The sequence below is a fragment of the Malaclemys terrapin genome, chromosome 1 (assembly GCF_027887155.1).
Source record: "Malaclemys terrapin pileata isolate rMalTer1 chromosome 1, rMalTer1.hap1, whole genome shotgun sequence".
NCBI classification, from domain to species: Eukaryota; Metazoa; Chordata; order Testudines; family Emydidae; genus Malaclemys; species Malaclemys terrapin.
The window spans coordinates 304,637,038-304,653,891 of NC_071505.1; the positions used below are offsets into that span (position 1 = coordinate 304,637,038).

The 16,854-nt window shown below is 41.3% G+C and overlaps 1 protein-coding gene across 6 annotated transcripts in view; it reads left to right on the plus strand.

Annotated features, from left to right (window-relative positions):
• N4BP2L2 (NEDD4 binding protein 2 like 2) overlaps positions 1 to 16,854 on the plus strand; it is a 102,215-nt gene that overhangs the window by 17,484 nt on the left and 67,877 nt on the right. For 5 of the 6 annotated variants that reach the window (XR_008443502.1, XM_054015329.1, XM_054015331.1 and 2 more), the window contains 3 exons: positions 2,120 to 2,244; positions 14,192 to 14,280; positions 14,688 to 14,764. Coding sequence is in view for 5 of the 6 variants with exons in the window: in XM_054015329.1 (XP_053871304.1) it covers positions 2,120 to 2,244; positions 14,192 to 14,280; positions 14,688 to 14,764 (291 nt within the window). In the remaining variant the exon portion in view is untranslated. The remainder of the gene's footprint in view (positions 1 to 2,119; positions 2,245 to 14,191; positions 14,281 to 14,687; positions 14,765 to 16,854) is intronic. The other variant, XM_054015332.1, reaches the window with a different exon arrangement.

A 16,854-nucleotide genomic window follows, 5' to 3' on the forward strand; every position in this document is an offset into this window, starting at 1 on the left:
AGGGCACTAGATGGATTTGTTTTGGGGATGATATGTCTTTTATAAAAATAATAATTTCCTGGCTCTGTATATTTGAAATCTGAAAACACTTGATTGGTTAAATAACTAATAATTAAGTGTTAGGATGTCTGAATGAAAAAATTAGTAGTATTAAATGGATCCAGTCCATGATACAATACCAAACTGGCACTGACAAATTTTAAAAAAATGTTTAAAGTGGAGAGGGAGGTGAGGTGGTTTAGGAGGATAGATTAGTAAGAGAACAGGTAAAGGAAAAAAGAGCAACAAAAGGAGAATGATTTATTGTTATATGAATTTCTGCTTTCTCTTTTTCTTCGCCATTTCTTTAAAGCTTTTTAAGAAGCTATTGTCAAACAAGATTGTTTAATGCATAGAAATAAATATTTATTTAAAGTGTTGGCAAAGGTTTTATTTTAAATTAAAAAAGACTGTGCATCAAATAATTATGAAATGTAAACGCTTAATTATTGAAATTAAGATATTTAATTTTTTGGCATTAGGGAGTGATAGTGTGATGATTAGATCTAGTATTACATTGATGGAGGACTGACTGCTTTTTTTTTTTTTTCCTGGTTGAGCTAAGAGTGCATGCAGTGACACTAAAACAATGTTTTCCACTGAAAGTTTAGGAAAGATGGAGGGTAGAAGGAATCATCAAATGATTTCTCTGTGTGACCAAAAATGGGAGAAGTTAAATTTGGGGGGTGGGGGGAGAGGGAGAGAAATCAAATAGCTTGTCTTATTTTAAAATAAGTTAAAAGTGAGGGTTGCTTTTAGGGAAAGGCATATGCTCTGTTGCAGTTCTGACTTTCCTCAGTAGAACAGCCCTGCAGGATTATTACATTGGTTCTGCTGCCACTGCCTGTTTTTCTTGTGTGTGCAGCAACAATAGAGTAATTGACGTGTAAGTCTTGTTAGTTTTACTGTGCTGCTCCAGCTAGGCATGTACAGTACTATATACTAGAGCAAGGGTTCTCAGGACAAATTTTTTGGTGGCCTCAGAGTATGGCTACCAACTCTTGCTGGTGGCCGCTCTCACACTTTCCCCTAAAATACTTAATTAGCTTTAGGAAAAAACAAATAAATATGCACATAGACAGTCCAAAACATTATTTATTTATTGCTAGTTAGAAAGTCTGTTGTGAAAAGTGATATTAACAAACATGCCAGTATCACGTTTCACTGCTGACTTACTCAGCCCTGCCCTGCCAAGCCCTGGATGGGAGGCTGGGAGAGGCAGTGGGGGGCTGGAGCCCAAAGCCTTGGAGCTTGGGGGTCTACCACTTCATAGCCAGAGCCTGGGACTGGAGCCCAATGTCCCTCAGCCAAAACCTGCCGCCCTGCCACCCCAGGGCTGAAGGCCAAAGCCTGAGCCCCACTGCCCTGGGAAGGTGGGGAATTCACTGGCTGCCTTGTGCCTGAGGTGTCTCCAGAGGGAGGCAGAGCCCAACTGCTGCTGGCAGCCCCAGCAATCAACACTATCATGGTGCATCCAGGAGCAACAAGGAGGGGGAGAGGCTGCTATTTTGCCACTCACCCCACCCCATCACAGCACAGGAGGGTGTGGCCGCTAGAAAAGCCCTGGTGGCTGCATGCAGCCATGGTGGCCGCATTTGAGAAACAATGTGCTAGAGTTGCACAGGTACAAATGAGAGAAAGGATGATCTAGTGGTTAGGGTACTGGTCTCTGACTCAGGAAACCCAATTCAGTTCCAAACTCTGCCACAAACACCCTGTGTGATTGTTTCCCATACTATCCACCTGCAAGATGGGAGTAATACTTCCCAGGAGTGTTGTGAAAATATATACATTAAAAGATTTGGAATGTGCTCAGTTGTTACTGTCATGGAAAGTAGGCACAAATGTGCTTCCTGTGAGGAAGGGAGAAAAACCAACAAATAAGGAAACAGCGGAGATAAAAGAAAATGCTTAATTTTGGGTTGGAAATTGTTGGGTTTCTTTTAGCGACAAAACTGAAGGTATCGAAGATCAAAAATAGTACAACATTAAACTTCCCTATATCACTTTATTGTTTACCCTCTAAAGAATAAGATTTGGCTAATTTGTAATGGTTTTGCTTTTTTCCTTTGTTTGACAGTATTCTACTTGGTCAAAATCGTGATGGCGTGGTGTTCAGCACCGATGATTATTTTCGTCAGCAAGATGGATATACATATAACGTTGCTCAGCTTGGTGATGCTCATGACTGGAACCAGAAGAGAGGTGTGAACACAGTAGAGGAATTCTTTTAGATCTTGAATGGTTAGAATGTGCATGTGTAGCATAAACATGTAGATAGAAGTGTCAGTGGTCAGTTTACATGGAATTCACAAATACATAACTTCTGTACCCTTCTTTAAAACTAAAGATTCAGATGTGAGAAGACCATAGACAAAAATCCTTTTTCTTCTTTATGCAAAATCCACAGATCTATTACAGTGGGTACGTCAGCCTGCTTGCAAATTCAGGGCAGAACCAGATCTCTTAGTCACTGGTAGCAGAGGAACACCCTGTGTCCTGAAGTTCCCTCCAGTGACCAGCATCTCTGCCACCCCTCCCTGCCACAGAACTTTTCTGTGGGAAATTCCTGACTTTTATTTCAAAATTTTAGACTAACACCTGTCCTCAGTAATGTTTCTGTCTAATTCCCAGTCATGTCCCATGGCTGCACTTGATTTTGGGGGCAGTTGTCCCCTCAGCTATGATTCCCTTTCTGAGGTGTTTGAAGCAGATGGTGCTTCAAACACCAGGCTTCAGGGTCCCAGCTAGGTCAAGAAAAGCTAGAGGCAAAAGGAAGGCCCTTTTGTCTCCTGCTCCCCCACTTACCCAGTGAGACACAAAGGCTACATCTACACTACAGGGGGGAGTCGATTTAAGATACGCAAATTCAGCTACGTGAATAGCGTAGCTGAATTTGACATATCGCAGCCGACTTACCCCGCTGTGAGGACCGCGGCAAAATCGACCTCCGCGGCTTCCTGTCGACGGCGCTTACTCCCACCTCCGCTGGTGGAGTAAGAGCGTCCATTAGGGGATCGATTGTCGCGTCTAAATCGATCCCCGAGAGGTCGATTTCTACCCGCCGATTCAGGCGGGTAGTGTAGACCTAGCCTAAGTATCTCAGCTGGCTGTGCAGGCAGGACACATTTTCCCTCTCTGCCCAGGCATGGCAGGGTTGGCTTGTTCCCTCACCTGTTCCTGGGAAGAAAGGGAACCAGACAGTACTGGGGAAGCCAGCTTTGCTGGGCAAGATGCAGCTCCGGCTTGGTGGCGTTGCTTCAGACCCTCTTTGCCCAGTAGGAAAGGAGTCAGGTAGGACTGGAATGAAACTGGCTCTAGGGCAAGCAGCTGCTCCCTTTTCCCTTCGCATGATGGGAGGGAAGCCAGAAGGGCAGCACACTAGATGGAAGATTACATCTGAGTTCCTATAGCCTGCACCAGCAGCTGTGCCTCTGACTGAGGAGCTCAACTGCCTCCTTGTCTGTAGGTCACAACTGGAGGGAATCAGACACAGCATGGATGCTGCCAATACTAGAGACAGTGGTAAAGGGCCTTTGGACCCAGCTCCCTCCCCATCCTCTCAACTCTAGAACTGCCTCCTCTAGGAATCCCTACTCCTATTCCAGGCTGAGTCCTTCTGGGAAACACTGACCTATCTGGATATAAGAGGGCCGGACTCACCCCTGCGGCGCCTCCTGCTGGTGGTCCAGGGAATTAGCTCACCAGCCCCTAGAGCGCCCTCTGCAGTCCGGTGATCCGCCTTGTCCTCTTCTGGCACCTATGTCCCTCCCAGGACCCTGGTGCCCCTTGCCCTGGGTGCTGCCCCCTGGCAATAACCACACACACGCTAGGTCTCCCCTCCCAGGGGAACCCCCATCCACTAACCCCACCTCACCTCAGGATAAGGCCACTGCCAGTCACCAACTAGCCCCCACTCTCTGGGGCAGACTGCAGTATAGGCCACTCATCACTGGCAAGGTTGGGTTTGGACCTGCTGCCTTGGCCTAGCCCTGGGCTGCCCTCTGCAACCCCCAGTACCCCTTGGCTTTCTCCTAGGCTGCAGCCTGTGGCTTTCCAGGCTGGAGCTCCCCAGCCTTTCCTCAGCCCTGCTCCACTATGGGTACCCTGCATCTAGCTCCCTGCAGCCAGGCCCTTCTCTCTCTGAAGGCAGAGAGAGACTCTGAGTGCCTGGCTCCCAGCCTCTTATGTAGGGGCAGCTGGGGCCTGATTGGGGTGTGGCCCAGCTGTGGCTACTTCCCCAATCAGCCCAGTAGCTTTTCCCTTTGCCCCAGCCCTCTGCCAAGGCTGTTTTAAACCCCTCAGGCAGGAGCGGGGTAACTACTCTGCTACACTGGACCATGTGGATCCCAGGCAGTAGAGAGGGATGGAGCTCCTGGGGAAGCCCATCTTTGAGCACCAGGACAGGGCCATCCTGAGAGACACGAAAGGAAAACAAATACGTCCAGCCTCATTGATGACAGAGATATCGGTAGCCACTTGAAATATTTCTGGAGCAATTTGGGACCAGTTTCACTCCCCCTTCTGAAGCAGGATTATGAGGACAAACTCCCAAAGAGGGAATAAATTAATATTAAAATTGGCGCTGTTTCCCCTGCTGACCTTCACAAAGTGCAGCAGGGCAGATAATCCTCAGTGAGAGTTTCTCTGCTCACCTTCAAAGTGCAGCAGGGCAGATCAGTGCAGAAAAGACTAGGCCAGGGGTAGGCAACCTATGGCACGCGTGCCAAAGGCGGCACGCAAGCTGATTTTCAGTAGCACTCACACTGCCCGGGTCCAGGCCACCGGTCCAGGGGGCTCTGCATTTTAATTTAATTTTAAATTAAGTTTATTAAACATTTTAAAAACCTTATTTACTTTACATACAACAATAGTTTAGTTATATATTATAGACATATAGAAAGAGACCTTCTAAAAACGTTAAAATGTATTACTGGCACGCAAAACCTTAAATCAGAGTGAATAAATGAACACTCGGCACACCACTTCTGAAAGGTTACCGACCAGGCCATAGACATGTGTTGATTCCTCTAGGCTCCTCCCCCGACTTAACACACATGCAAAGGGAATTCTTCCGGCTTGCAGGAGGAAGGCCAGCAGATGAAATCAGAGTTAGAAAATCAAATATAAAATACATTTAAACAAATAACACAGCAGAGGATAGACACTGTTAGACAATAGAGTACTGAGTATTGTGAAACAACGTATAGGAGGTCTGCAGTTTCTTACCCAAGAAAGGTTGTAGCCATATACTTTTCCTTATGCACTCCTGGAAGATGTACTAAAGGGACAGGGATTTCTGGCCACACCAAAAAGCCTGGGAAAGTATCATGCTGTCATTCCCATCTGCTACTGTGCATCACCATGCCATAATATCCAGGTTATTGTTTCCAACCTCTGTTGCAGGTTGCCATGTTTCTCGTCATCGCTTCTATCCCTTCCCAGCAGCAAATGGCTATGGGGTAATGAAAGAGACAGATGTGAAAGAAACAGTGGGCAGTGTTGGGCCTCTTCACTCACCATTTATTTATTTCTGCCCTGGCCTCCATTTTATAAGGCCAGAAGATTCCTCAGTGTTCACTAGTCAATATTTAACATAGGATTGGTGTCATAGATAAATGTGGCTGTTTTCCCCTGTGGTCAGGGATTCAGTGTTTTGAACTCAGGGAGATTTTTACTTGAACGAATGGCCTCTTCACTATACAGACCCTTTACAGCTAGCCAAGTTCAGTCATGCATCATCTCATCGCAGCCTTCTCCTTTGGGCATGGAAACTTTTGGGTGGCATCAGACGAACAAAAATAAACAAATATGAACTGTCATCTGACATGCTGACTTGTCTCCCCATGCTTTCACAAGCAGCTCTAACATAAGTGGAGATTATTGCAACCTAAAAATTGCATGGCCTAAGGACTTTTCCCTGGAAAGAAGAAAAAGGGAGAGAAAAAAGGGATTCATATTTGTTTCATGCATGTATATGGGGCTTTGGATCTTGGGATTAGATGCTCAGACAAATCAGTTCCCAGCTATCGTAGTGATACAATGGGAAACTTTATAGAAAGCTGAGGCTGCTCATGATCAACAGAAGAGTCTTTACAGTTCTGACTCCTGCCAGACATCATCAAAAGGAATACAGGTCATATGGCAAATTGAAGCAGTTTGTGAAGTGTAGCCGACGAAAATACATCTTTACAAGTGGTAGCTAGAACAAGTGCCATGTCAGTAACTGTCCTCTGTTGCTTCAGAGGTATCTGCGGGTCTCACAACCAGCCTTAACTGGAGATAGACACCTGATTGGTGACAGGCTCTCTTATTTTGGGGGCAAAAGGTCTTACCTGTAACTTTGATCAAATGGGGTCACTGGACATTGTCCAGAGTGAACTACCTATGGAGCTTTGGAAGAATTTCAGGAATATCTTTGTCCCATTCCCAGTTACTTACAATCATAGCATTGTAACCTGCTCCTAGTTCTAGTCACACAAAATTGGGGTCAGGCAAAGCAATGTCCCTCTCTGAAACATCTAAATAAGTTCCTAATGCAGGCTTGTCATCAAAGCTTTCCCATTTTACCATCATCAGGCAATTCTTATGTTTTCCAATTTCTATCTTTACCGTATGATCTTATGAGTGCTCGCCAGGATCAGGATAGCAATAATATTCGCTTTAGGGAAGAAGGAAATTCACTCATCTCTTGTCCAACTATTTGTCTTACCGGGGTTCTGTACAGATAGAAAGCTGAAGAAGCAAACACACCCAGAGTGATGCAGTTCCTGGAGTTCCTTTGGATTCAGGACAAACACAGACATATGGTTCCAAGGAATTCAGTCATAGGCCTGTGACAAGAATTAATACCATTAGGTACAAAGGAACATTCATCTCAGAAAAATGTTAACAGAAGATGAAGATGGCCATAAGGGAAAACAAGTGCTGTCACAAAAACAAAAATCCAATTCTTATTGGAGCCTTTTAGGAATTCTGATATCGTACACATACGATACTGTTCATACGATATTTATCCAGTAGATTTGGGTATCCCCTCCATATCTTGCACTGTCTTATCTATTGGCAGAGAACAAGCTCCATTTGTATGTTCTGTGCTCCTATAACTGGTGTATGTAGAAAATCAGATATTTTGAAGGGTTCCTCCAGATCAGGGTACCAAAAAAAGGGAGATCACGGCATCCACTAGCTGGAACACAATGAATTGAACCGAGATATCAGAGCATTGCTCCTTCTATGGATAACAGACCTGTTTGGGTCATGATAGTCAACGTGACTGATAGATTTTCATAATATATGGGAAGAACACAATCAGCTCTATCCCAGAGAGAAATTCTGTTTTCGGTGGAGCAGAGTTTCCTCTCTCTGTGTGCGCTGCCAATCAAGGAGGCAGTGGTCATCAAGATTTACACATGGCAAAAGTCAGATTAGCAGAGTGACTTCTATACCCAGAAATAACTTGCTAATTTTAAATCAATTTGGTGGGCTGATGATTGACCTCTTTGCACCTGGAAACAGTAAATAAGTGCCCTGAGGCCTCTCTGTGTGTCAGGACCCAGGAAGTAAGGTGGTGAGTGACATCTTGCTAAGTTGTGCAGGGTCCCTCCTATATGTCTTCCCACCTTTTCCACTGTTCCCCAGAACAATACAAAATATAGGAATGAGAAAACAGTAAAATATCATTTAAACCTTTCTGGAAGAAGGTGCTGTGGTTCTCAGGTCTGGTTAACATAGCAATGGAACTTTAGATGTCCCTATTTCACAGAAGAGATCTGCTGTTGCAAAACCAATCCTTCCTCTGGGACAGGTTTAAAATGAATATTTGGATGAGGTGACTTATTGCTGTCATGGACTCCAAAAGAGAAGGAAACAAATAGAACTTAAACTGTGGACTGTGCACCAGCCAGTAGAATAACTACATATTAAATCAGTGAAACATATCCTTGAGTGGCCATAGCCTGGAGCGCATTATTGTGAGAGCGTGAGTGTCCCAGCAGAAAGGTCAAGGCTCTGTAGTATAATGTTCTCAGCATATTCAATAAAAGGCAGTTTTTTACACATCCCAACATTAAATATCTCTTTAGGGCATCAATCTTACCCTAACCTCACACAGTCAATGTGTCACACAGGCATGTTGTCCTGCTCCTTACAGCATTGCCCAGATTGAAACCTTGCAGGAAGGGTTGTTATACTTCCTATCCATTAGAGTAGACCTCCAGATAGCTACTATCTTCAGTCAGATGTTTTTTTTATTTATTTATTTATTTTTTTTAAATAAATTGAGAGCTTTTTAACTGAGATTTAGTATTGTACTTTTAATTCAGACAGCTGTCATAGCATCCATTCCTTAAATAAATTCAAGAAATATTCTTCCTTCAGTTAAGCATCAAAGTTCAGTCCTTAGGAGCATTGACAGTGTCAGGACAGAGTAGTCATGTCTCTGCTATTGAGATCTGCCAGACTTCACCATATTCTGAATATTTACTCATCCAGTCTTAGCCAATGCCATTTCCTTTCTTTGGGCAGAAATTTTATCCACACCGTAGTGCCCAAGGAAGGATGGAGGCAATATTTATATAATTTACCTTGTTTTGGAAGACCATTTTTAAAGCATGTTCCTGCTTCCCATTGTGGTAGGACACTGTTATGAAAATCCCGTTGTAATGCATCTGTGGATCTATGCACCAAGAATAAGAAAATTTATCCATGCTTACTTGAAAATTTTCTTTCTTTAAGTAATAAGGTCCACAGATCTGTCCCACCATGGAGACAAATGGATCATAAAGAATAGAGATGGAAATTGACATCCAAGGATTTGGGTTTGTTGCTATTAGTTAGAATTTACCTTGCTTTGCAGTAGGAGAAATTGTTGTTGTGTTTTTTCTCAAAGTATATTTAGCACAATCTATACATTTAAGTAGGTGTGAATTATCCTGGCTGTGGAAGTTATCTGAACTGGAGGGAACTTCAGGAAGTAGGGCATTCCCAGGCTGGTAGCTCTGGTTCTACCTTCAAGCAGGCTGAAGTACCCATTGTAAAGGATATGTGGATCTTATTATTTAAAAAAAGGAAATTTTCAAGTAAGTACAGATACATATTCGTATTCCATCGAAATAGTGGAACAGCAACAGTGTAGGCTTCATCCACTGCTTCTCAATAGTGTTGTAGAGGGACCAGCTTCAGGAGTAGAGAGTAGGTTAATTGATTCATTGGCCGTTTGTTTAAAACTGCCAACTATGGTAATTGTGGTGGATTTTCTGATATAGACACTTGTTCACTTGGAATGAGACTGTAACTCATTTGGTGGCTAATCTCTTCCTGGTAATGGACAACAGTTGTTTGACTATTCTGAGCCTTTAAAATCTGTCAGCAATCTTTGATAGTGAGGTTTTGTTAATCTGCCTGTGGCCACTAGTTGAAAGTTTCCTCTCCAAACCTTTGTTATAGAGTAGGGGAAAAGGTGCTTATTTTCAATCAAATTAACTCAATTCAATTTAAAACCCAATTTAGCACCAGTATAGACTTAGTTTTATATCCTTTGCTCATTTTTAGTATGCCAAGGCTATAATTCACCTGGTAAAATTGAGCTAATGTTGTTAATTCCATTTAGCACCAATATACATAGTTAAACGCAATTTGAAAATAAGCACCTTTTTCCTACTCTAGACAAGGCCCAAGAGGTATTGGAGAGTGGTTCTGAACAATTGCTCATCTGTTCTGAAGAATCTCTTATAAATGGCGTGAAATTTTGGGTCATCCTTATGCAAATTACATGCTGCTCTACATTTTCATTTTTATCAGACCTGGATGATGATGTGTCTGTGCTTTCTCAGCACCTGGCCAAGATTGGGACTTGGATGAGAATAATCTTTCTGTGTAAACCAGACAAAATAGAAGTGGCTGATGGGTTAAGGGAAACAATTATTTCTACTCCTTTTATTTGCTCCTCTTTTGTCCAAGGAAATTTAAACGTGGGAACGCTCTTGGACCCCTGTAAACCTGGGTGGTGGGCGTGGAGGTGGTGAGAGGATTTTGGTGTTTTTTTTTTTTTTTTTTTTACATCTGTCTGGCAAGTTCAAAAAAGAACTAGATAAATTCATAGAGAATAGGTCCATCAATGGCTAGGTAGGGATGGTGTCCCTAGCTTCTGTTTGCCAGAACCTGGGAATGGGCGACAGGGGATGGATCACTTTATGATTACCTGTTCTCTTCATTCCCTCTGGGGCATCTGGCATTGGCCACTGTCAGAAGACAGGATACTGGGCTAGATGAACCTTTGGTCTGAACCCAGTATGGCAGTTATGTTCTTAAGTTGTTGTATACAACATTTTCTTACACATCCAGACCTCAGCACAGTTATCCATGCCACTGTGTTTTCTGGATTTGATTACTGCAAAATGCTCTGATTTGGGCCACACTGAAGAAGTCTTGTGTACCCCAACTAGTGCAAAATATGGTTTCCTACATGCAGGAAATGTATTACAGAAGTCTTCATAGTTTTCCAATTCATTTCTCGATATAGAACAGAGCTTGACTTTAAACTCGAAAAGCTTTACTTGTTCTAGATCTTAGGTATAGAAAAGACCACTTTTCTCCCAGTGAGTCAGCATGGTGAATCAGGTCAGCTGAAGTGCTTCAGTGAATAGATTCTAGATTTAAATGTTCAGTGATAGAATAGTCTCAGTTCAAATGTTCGAGTCCGTTGGAGTCTGTTTTTGAAGTTTTTCTGTTGTAAGATAGCCACCCGCAGGTCTGTCATAGAATGGCCAGACAGGTTAAAGTGTTCTCCCACCGGTTTTTGAGTATTATGATTCCTGATGTCAGATTTGTGTCCATTCATTCTTTTGCATAGAGACTGTCCGGTTTGGCCAATGTACATGGCAGAGGGGCATTGCTGTCACATGATGGCATATATCACATTGGTAGATGTGCAGGTGAACGAGCCCTTGATGGTATGGCTGATATGAATAGGTCCTATGGTGATGTCACTTGAATAGATATGTGGACAGAGTTGGCATCGGGCTTTGTTACAAGGATAGGTTCCTGGGTCAGTGGTTTTGTTCAGTGATGTGTGGTTGCTGGTGAGTATTTGCTTTAGGTTGGGGGGTTGTCTGTAAGTGAGGACAGGTCTGTCTCCCAAGATCTGTGAGAGTAAAGGATCATCTTTCAGGATAGGTTGTAGATCTCTGATGATACGCTGGAGAGGTTTTAGTTGGGGGCTGAAGGTGACAGCTAGTGGTGACATCAGGAATCATAATACACAAAAACCAGTGGGAGAACACTTTAACCTGTCTGGCCATTCAATGACAGACCTGCGGGTGGCTATCTTACAACAGAAAAACTTCAAAAACAGACTCCAACGAGAAACTGCTGAGCTGGAATTGGTATGCAAACTAGATACAATCAACTCAGGATTGAATAAGGACTGGGAATGGCTGAGCCATTACAAACATTGAATCTATCTCCCCTTGTAAGTATTCTCACACTCCTTATCAAACTGTCTGTACTGGGCTAGCTTGATTATCACTTCAAAAAAAATTTTTCTCTTACTTAATTGGCCTCTCAGAGTTGGTAAGACAACTCCCACCTGTTCGTGCTCTCTGTATGTGTGTATATATATTTCCTCAGTATATGTTCCACTCAATATGCATCCGAAGAAGTGGGCAGTAGCCCACCAAAGCTTATGCTCTAATAAATTTGTTAGTCTCTAAGGTGCCACAAGTACTCCTGTTCTTTTTGTTTGATAAGAGATTGTTTTGGAAGGGAATTTTGTTTTGGAGAACTGTAATTTTTTTCTTCTTCTGGTAGAGTGCAAAAAATATACATTTTTAAGGGTTTTTTTGTCCCTGAGATATGTTAGAGGGCATTTTATAAATAAAAATATAAATAAAGGCCACCAAACAGTCATTTCATAATGATTTTTAGTAATTTCTGACCTGAGACTAGCTCAAACTAGTGACCTAGAGGTGAAAAGCTCTCTATCTCCTTATCCATTTATCTAAGTTATCCAGTATTTCTGTATTTCAATATTTTATAGGAACACTATTCCTATTTTTTGAAGCTGGGGTGTGTCTGTGCAGTACCAGAACAGCTGATTACCTTCAGTTTTAGCTTGCAATGAATGCCTTTGTACAGCTTTGGGTGCAAGCAGCTATTAATTACATCATTATGTAGGTGGTGGGGAGGTGCATACATTTATTCATAGACTTGCTAAAGTGCTTTGTATCCTACACATATATATAAGCCTTGAATACTACTTATACTAGGATCATGGTGAAGAAAGCAAAAATGAAAGTACACTTCCCAAATGAGGAAATTAGTCAGTCAACGAAAATTTATGAAATTTTTGTAAAGCTGAAAAGGTAATTTAATGTTATCCCTGTCAGAACACTTGAGAGTTACCTGATACCTCTTTTATAAAACTACTGATTACATTTTAGCTCTGAGTGAAATTTTAGACTCCAAAATATTAATTTGAAAATTAAATGTAAAGATGGTAACTGATATTAAAGCAATTTGTATATTATAATTATATATTGCCTTTAAAAAAACTGTTAAAAAAGTAAGGTTGCAAAGTCAAATAGTCAACCATTAGGAAATGCCAGAATTATGGTTGCTTGTGCAACTTTAATTTGAACTCCTTGTGCATATGCATTATGCTACTGACTTTAATTACATGATCACTATCACAGTTACAGGGTGACCTGTACCTGAGTCCCTCTAGTGCACCCTTTCAGTGATAGACTTCACTGCTACAACTTAAGTAGCAAAATGCCCTCTTCTCTAATAAGATATTGCTTACCCAAAATGCTTTTCATGGTGTTTTCAACCAGAATGGCTGAGACCTTCCTTTCATGAGACCAAAGGCCTGCTGTCACCTTGTCTTCTTACCCCTTTTTTGCTTTTGAGTCAGTCTTGCCTCCTCCTTACCACCTCATGTTGCCTAGTGGCTAGTCCTTCCTGGAATACTGCATTCCGTTTTGGTTTCCACACTTAAAAACGGATTTTGATAAATTGGAAAGGATTTAGAAAAGAGCTACCAGAATGATTTGAGGTCTTACAGTGAGACTAAAACTCCATTCAACAAAGAAAGTTGGCTGGTGATACTTGATCCGTCTATAAGTATCTATATGGGGGAAATATTTCTGGTAATAGAGGCCTTTTCAGTTTAATACGTGAAGTCATAACAAGATGGAGTGACTAGAAAAGTGGTTCTCAAACTTTTGTATTGGTGACCCCTTTCACACAGCCAGCCTCTGAGTGTGACCCCCCCCCCCCTTATACATTAGAAACTCTTTTTTACATTTAATACTATTATAAATGCTGGAAGTGAGCCGGGTTTGGGGATGGAGGCTAACAGCTCATGACTTCCCATATAATAGTCTTGCGACCTCCTGAGGGGTCGCGACCCCCAGTTTGAGAACCCCTGAACCAGAAGCTGAAGCTAGAATAAATTAAGATCAGAAACAGGGTGCAGATTTTTTTACAAAAAGGTTAATTAGCTATTAGAATATTTTACCTAGAAATGTGGTGGTTGAAGTCTTTAAATCAAGATTGAAGGTCTTTCTAAAAGATATGCTCTAGCTCAGCCAAAAGTTCTGGGCTTGATAGTTCGCAGTTATTCATATGGGATTTTATTAATGGAAATATGAGTTTCTTAAAGCAATAAAGTATCTTAAGCATAAGTTTTCTAGAAGCATTTTCATGCCATCTCTGTCACAATAAATGTGTATTCCATGTAATGTGGCCCTGGTAACTATTATTCTAGGAATTAACTGTAAAAGTAACTATAAAAGTTGTTTAGCCAACAACTCTTCGTCTTGTTTCCCAGGACAAATGCCTCCATAGCTTCTTATTAGGAATCAAGAAGGCAATAGGCAGTTTTCCCTGTTAACTATATAGCTCTGTTAGCACTTGTCTCTGTTAAGTAGATTACTGTTTGTTGGTTTACCCTGAAGCTGTGGCCTTCTTATTTAAGTGGAATCTAATTAAATAGAAATCCAATTTAGATTGCTTAATTAATCACGTGACATACTAATGCAAACCTCTTGTAGAAGAAAAATGCTTGTCATCATTTTACTTGAAATAGAATATTCATTCCAATTTTTTACTCAGATATTGAGGGTTGTATTGTAATCTTTATTTACTGCAGCAAAACAAGCAATGGACCAGGGAAGATCTCCCATTATAATAGACAACACTAATACTCAAGCCTGGGAAATGAAGCCGTATGTGGAAATGGTAAATATAATTACTGTGTAATTAAATCCATTGTTGTTATACTGTGGTTGTGTTTTTTGTTTGTTTTGTTGTTGCAGACCTACCTTCACAAAGCACGAATGCAACTACTTTGTCTAGTAATGGGTCTTCCTTGTTGACATTCCTTCCTCTCCTTGAACAGGCTATTTCTTTGACATAGCCACTAACAGGTAGTCTAGTTTGGATTGACTTGACCTCATGTTTTAAGCCTAAAATGAAACCTAGAGGTTGTGGGGTAAGTGATCTAAAGTTCAGTGGGCTAAGACTGCTTCGTATTTAATTTGAATAACAATCTGGTTTTCATTAATATTTTTTCTATTTGTTGCAGCATAAACTAGTATAATAATGTTACACCTATCATGCATACTGTATTTCTTTGTTTGCTGTAGGCTCTAGGGAAAGGCTACAGAGTGGAATTTCATGAGCCAGACACATGGTGGAAGTTTGATCCGGAGGAGTTAGAAAAGTAAGACTTGTGTTATAGTAGCCATCATAGTTATTTTCTTTTTTCATTTGTATTGTGGTTTAATTTAAATTTTTCTCCATGCTCCATCAATTGCTTAAGTGCTTTACTGCTAATGTGTTTTCTAGTATGTACTGACTTCTGTTAATATTTATGTAAATATACTGCTTACATAAATATCAGCTCAGGAATACACAGAGGACCCTGCGTCCTGGTCCCTTTGAAATCAACAGCAAAATTTCCATGGATTTAAGTGGAAAAATAATCAGGCCCATAGGACACACTTCCTTACACAGTGGATGATTAAACTAACCTGGGAAGACATTGCTACAAGATGTGACTGAGGCCATGAGCATTTATGTAGATTAGACATTTATATAGATAAGAACACCCACAGTTTAATTAGGTAAGATAAAACATTTTATAAGGAATATAAATCCTCATGCCTAAGGGTGTAACTCCACTCCTAACTAGTGGGGATTAGGAAGAAAATTCCCATATAAGCAGGCTATTCCATAATTGTCCATCACAGTGTTACTTGAAACTTTTCTCTGTGCCCCTTCGCCCCCCCCCCCCCCCCCCAATCATTTGGTATTAAGTACTGTTGGAAATGTGATACTGGATTAGACAGACATTTGATCTGATCTGTTATTGAGGTGCCTATTTAACTTTGTTTGTTAATTCCTGATGTTTGTCATCCACTCTAGATCCTCTTGAAATTATGGGATGTCAGTGCATGCCAGGCAAACTTGGGAGAAGTCAACTGTATAAATATTTTTACTATTTTTTCCCCATCTCTTGTTGATATGGTATCATTCTAAGGCCACCGACAAAGTGATTGGATTGAGTTAGCCTTGCCATGGTATGTTAACGGGATAAGGAAAAAATAGTAAGAACATTCATCTTCTAACTAGATAGTAGTCAGAAGAGCACCGTTTTTGGTTTTCTTGTTTTGGTAACTAAAAATATTAAAATAGTGTATATAAAAAGAAAAATAATTACTAAACACTAAGAAATTGCATGAATAATCTCACTCAAATTAAACTAAACTCTTTATGACCAAGTATCTGAACTTTCAAAATGTAGGTTATAATGAAAACTTACATAAAGAAGTGTAATGGCTCTAATATAATACTGGAGTGAAACAAAAGTAGGCATAGCAATTCAGTATCTCATCAGCTCTTAATAGCTAAGCAGGGGAAGGTCTGGTTAGTACTTATGTAGAAGGTCATCAAGGAAAATGGGTCATCAAGGGTTGCTTAGGAAATGGCGTTTGGTGGTTCAGTAAGACATTCTATCCTCAAAGTCAGTATTGAACAGGCGTTGCACATGTCAGAGGCACTTTGCTATGAGAATCAACATCTTACCGATTAGTTCTGACCACATGTAATTATGAAATAGTCCATGAAATTATTTTGCAAGAGTTAGGGAAGTTAACACTGATGACCTGGCCAGATTCCTCTCTTGGTAATTGCACTTTACATTTCTCCTGCAATTGGGTACAGTATTGGCGTGGAGTGTTGCTATACTCTGTTAAACAGTTGCTGTTTCTCCCTCCATAGAGGCCTGCCTTCATTCATTCATTCATTCATCTATATCGGTCTAAAGTGAATTGTATGTGGAGGTACAAAATTGTAGTTCCATGGGCTGGAGAGGTTCATTGTGCTTTGGGAGAATTTACAATAGGGTAATGGCAAGTGGTGGTTCTACTATCCCACTTCTTCAGGTTTTATGCCATTGGAGGGCAGCCTTACGCTGCATTCAGTGTTCCTTAGAAATCCTGTCTGTGGACACTATTGTGGGGATGTACTGAACGAATGCATCAGCAATTGTGGCCATGCCCCCTCCACTGTCAGCACCGCGCACCTTTGTGGCCTTACTGGCTCTCTGAAGATGCCTTCCTCAGTGCAAATTCTTTGCATCTGTCTGTGCCACTGGACACTGCCCTTCCTCTCCACATCCCTTACCAATTCATACAAAGGAAGACTTAAAATAGGAGTGACCACATACTAATTCTGTGCTAGGGGCTGAATTATTATGGCGTTGAAAATCAGTGAGTTGGGAGTAAAAGATTGACTGGCAAAATCAGAAAC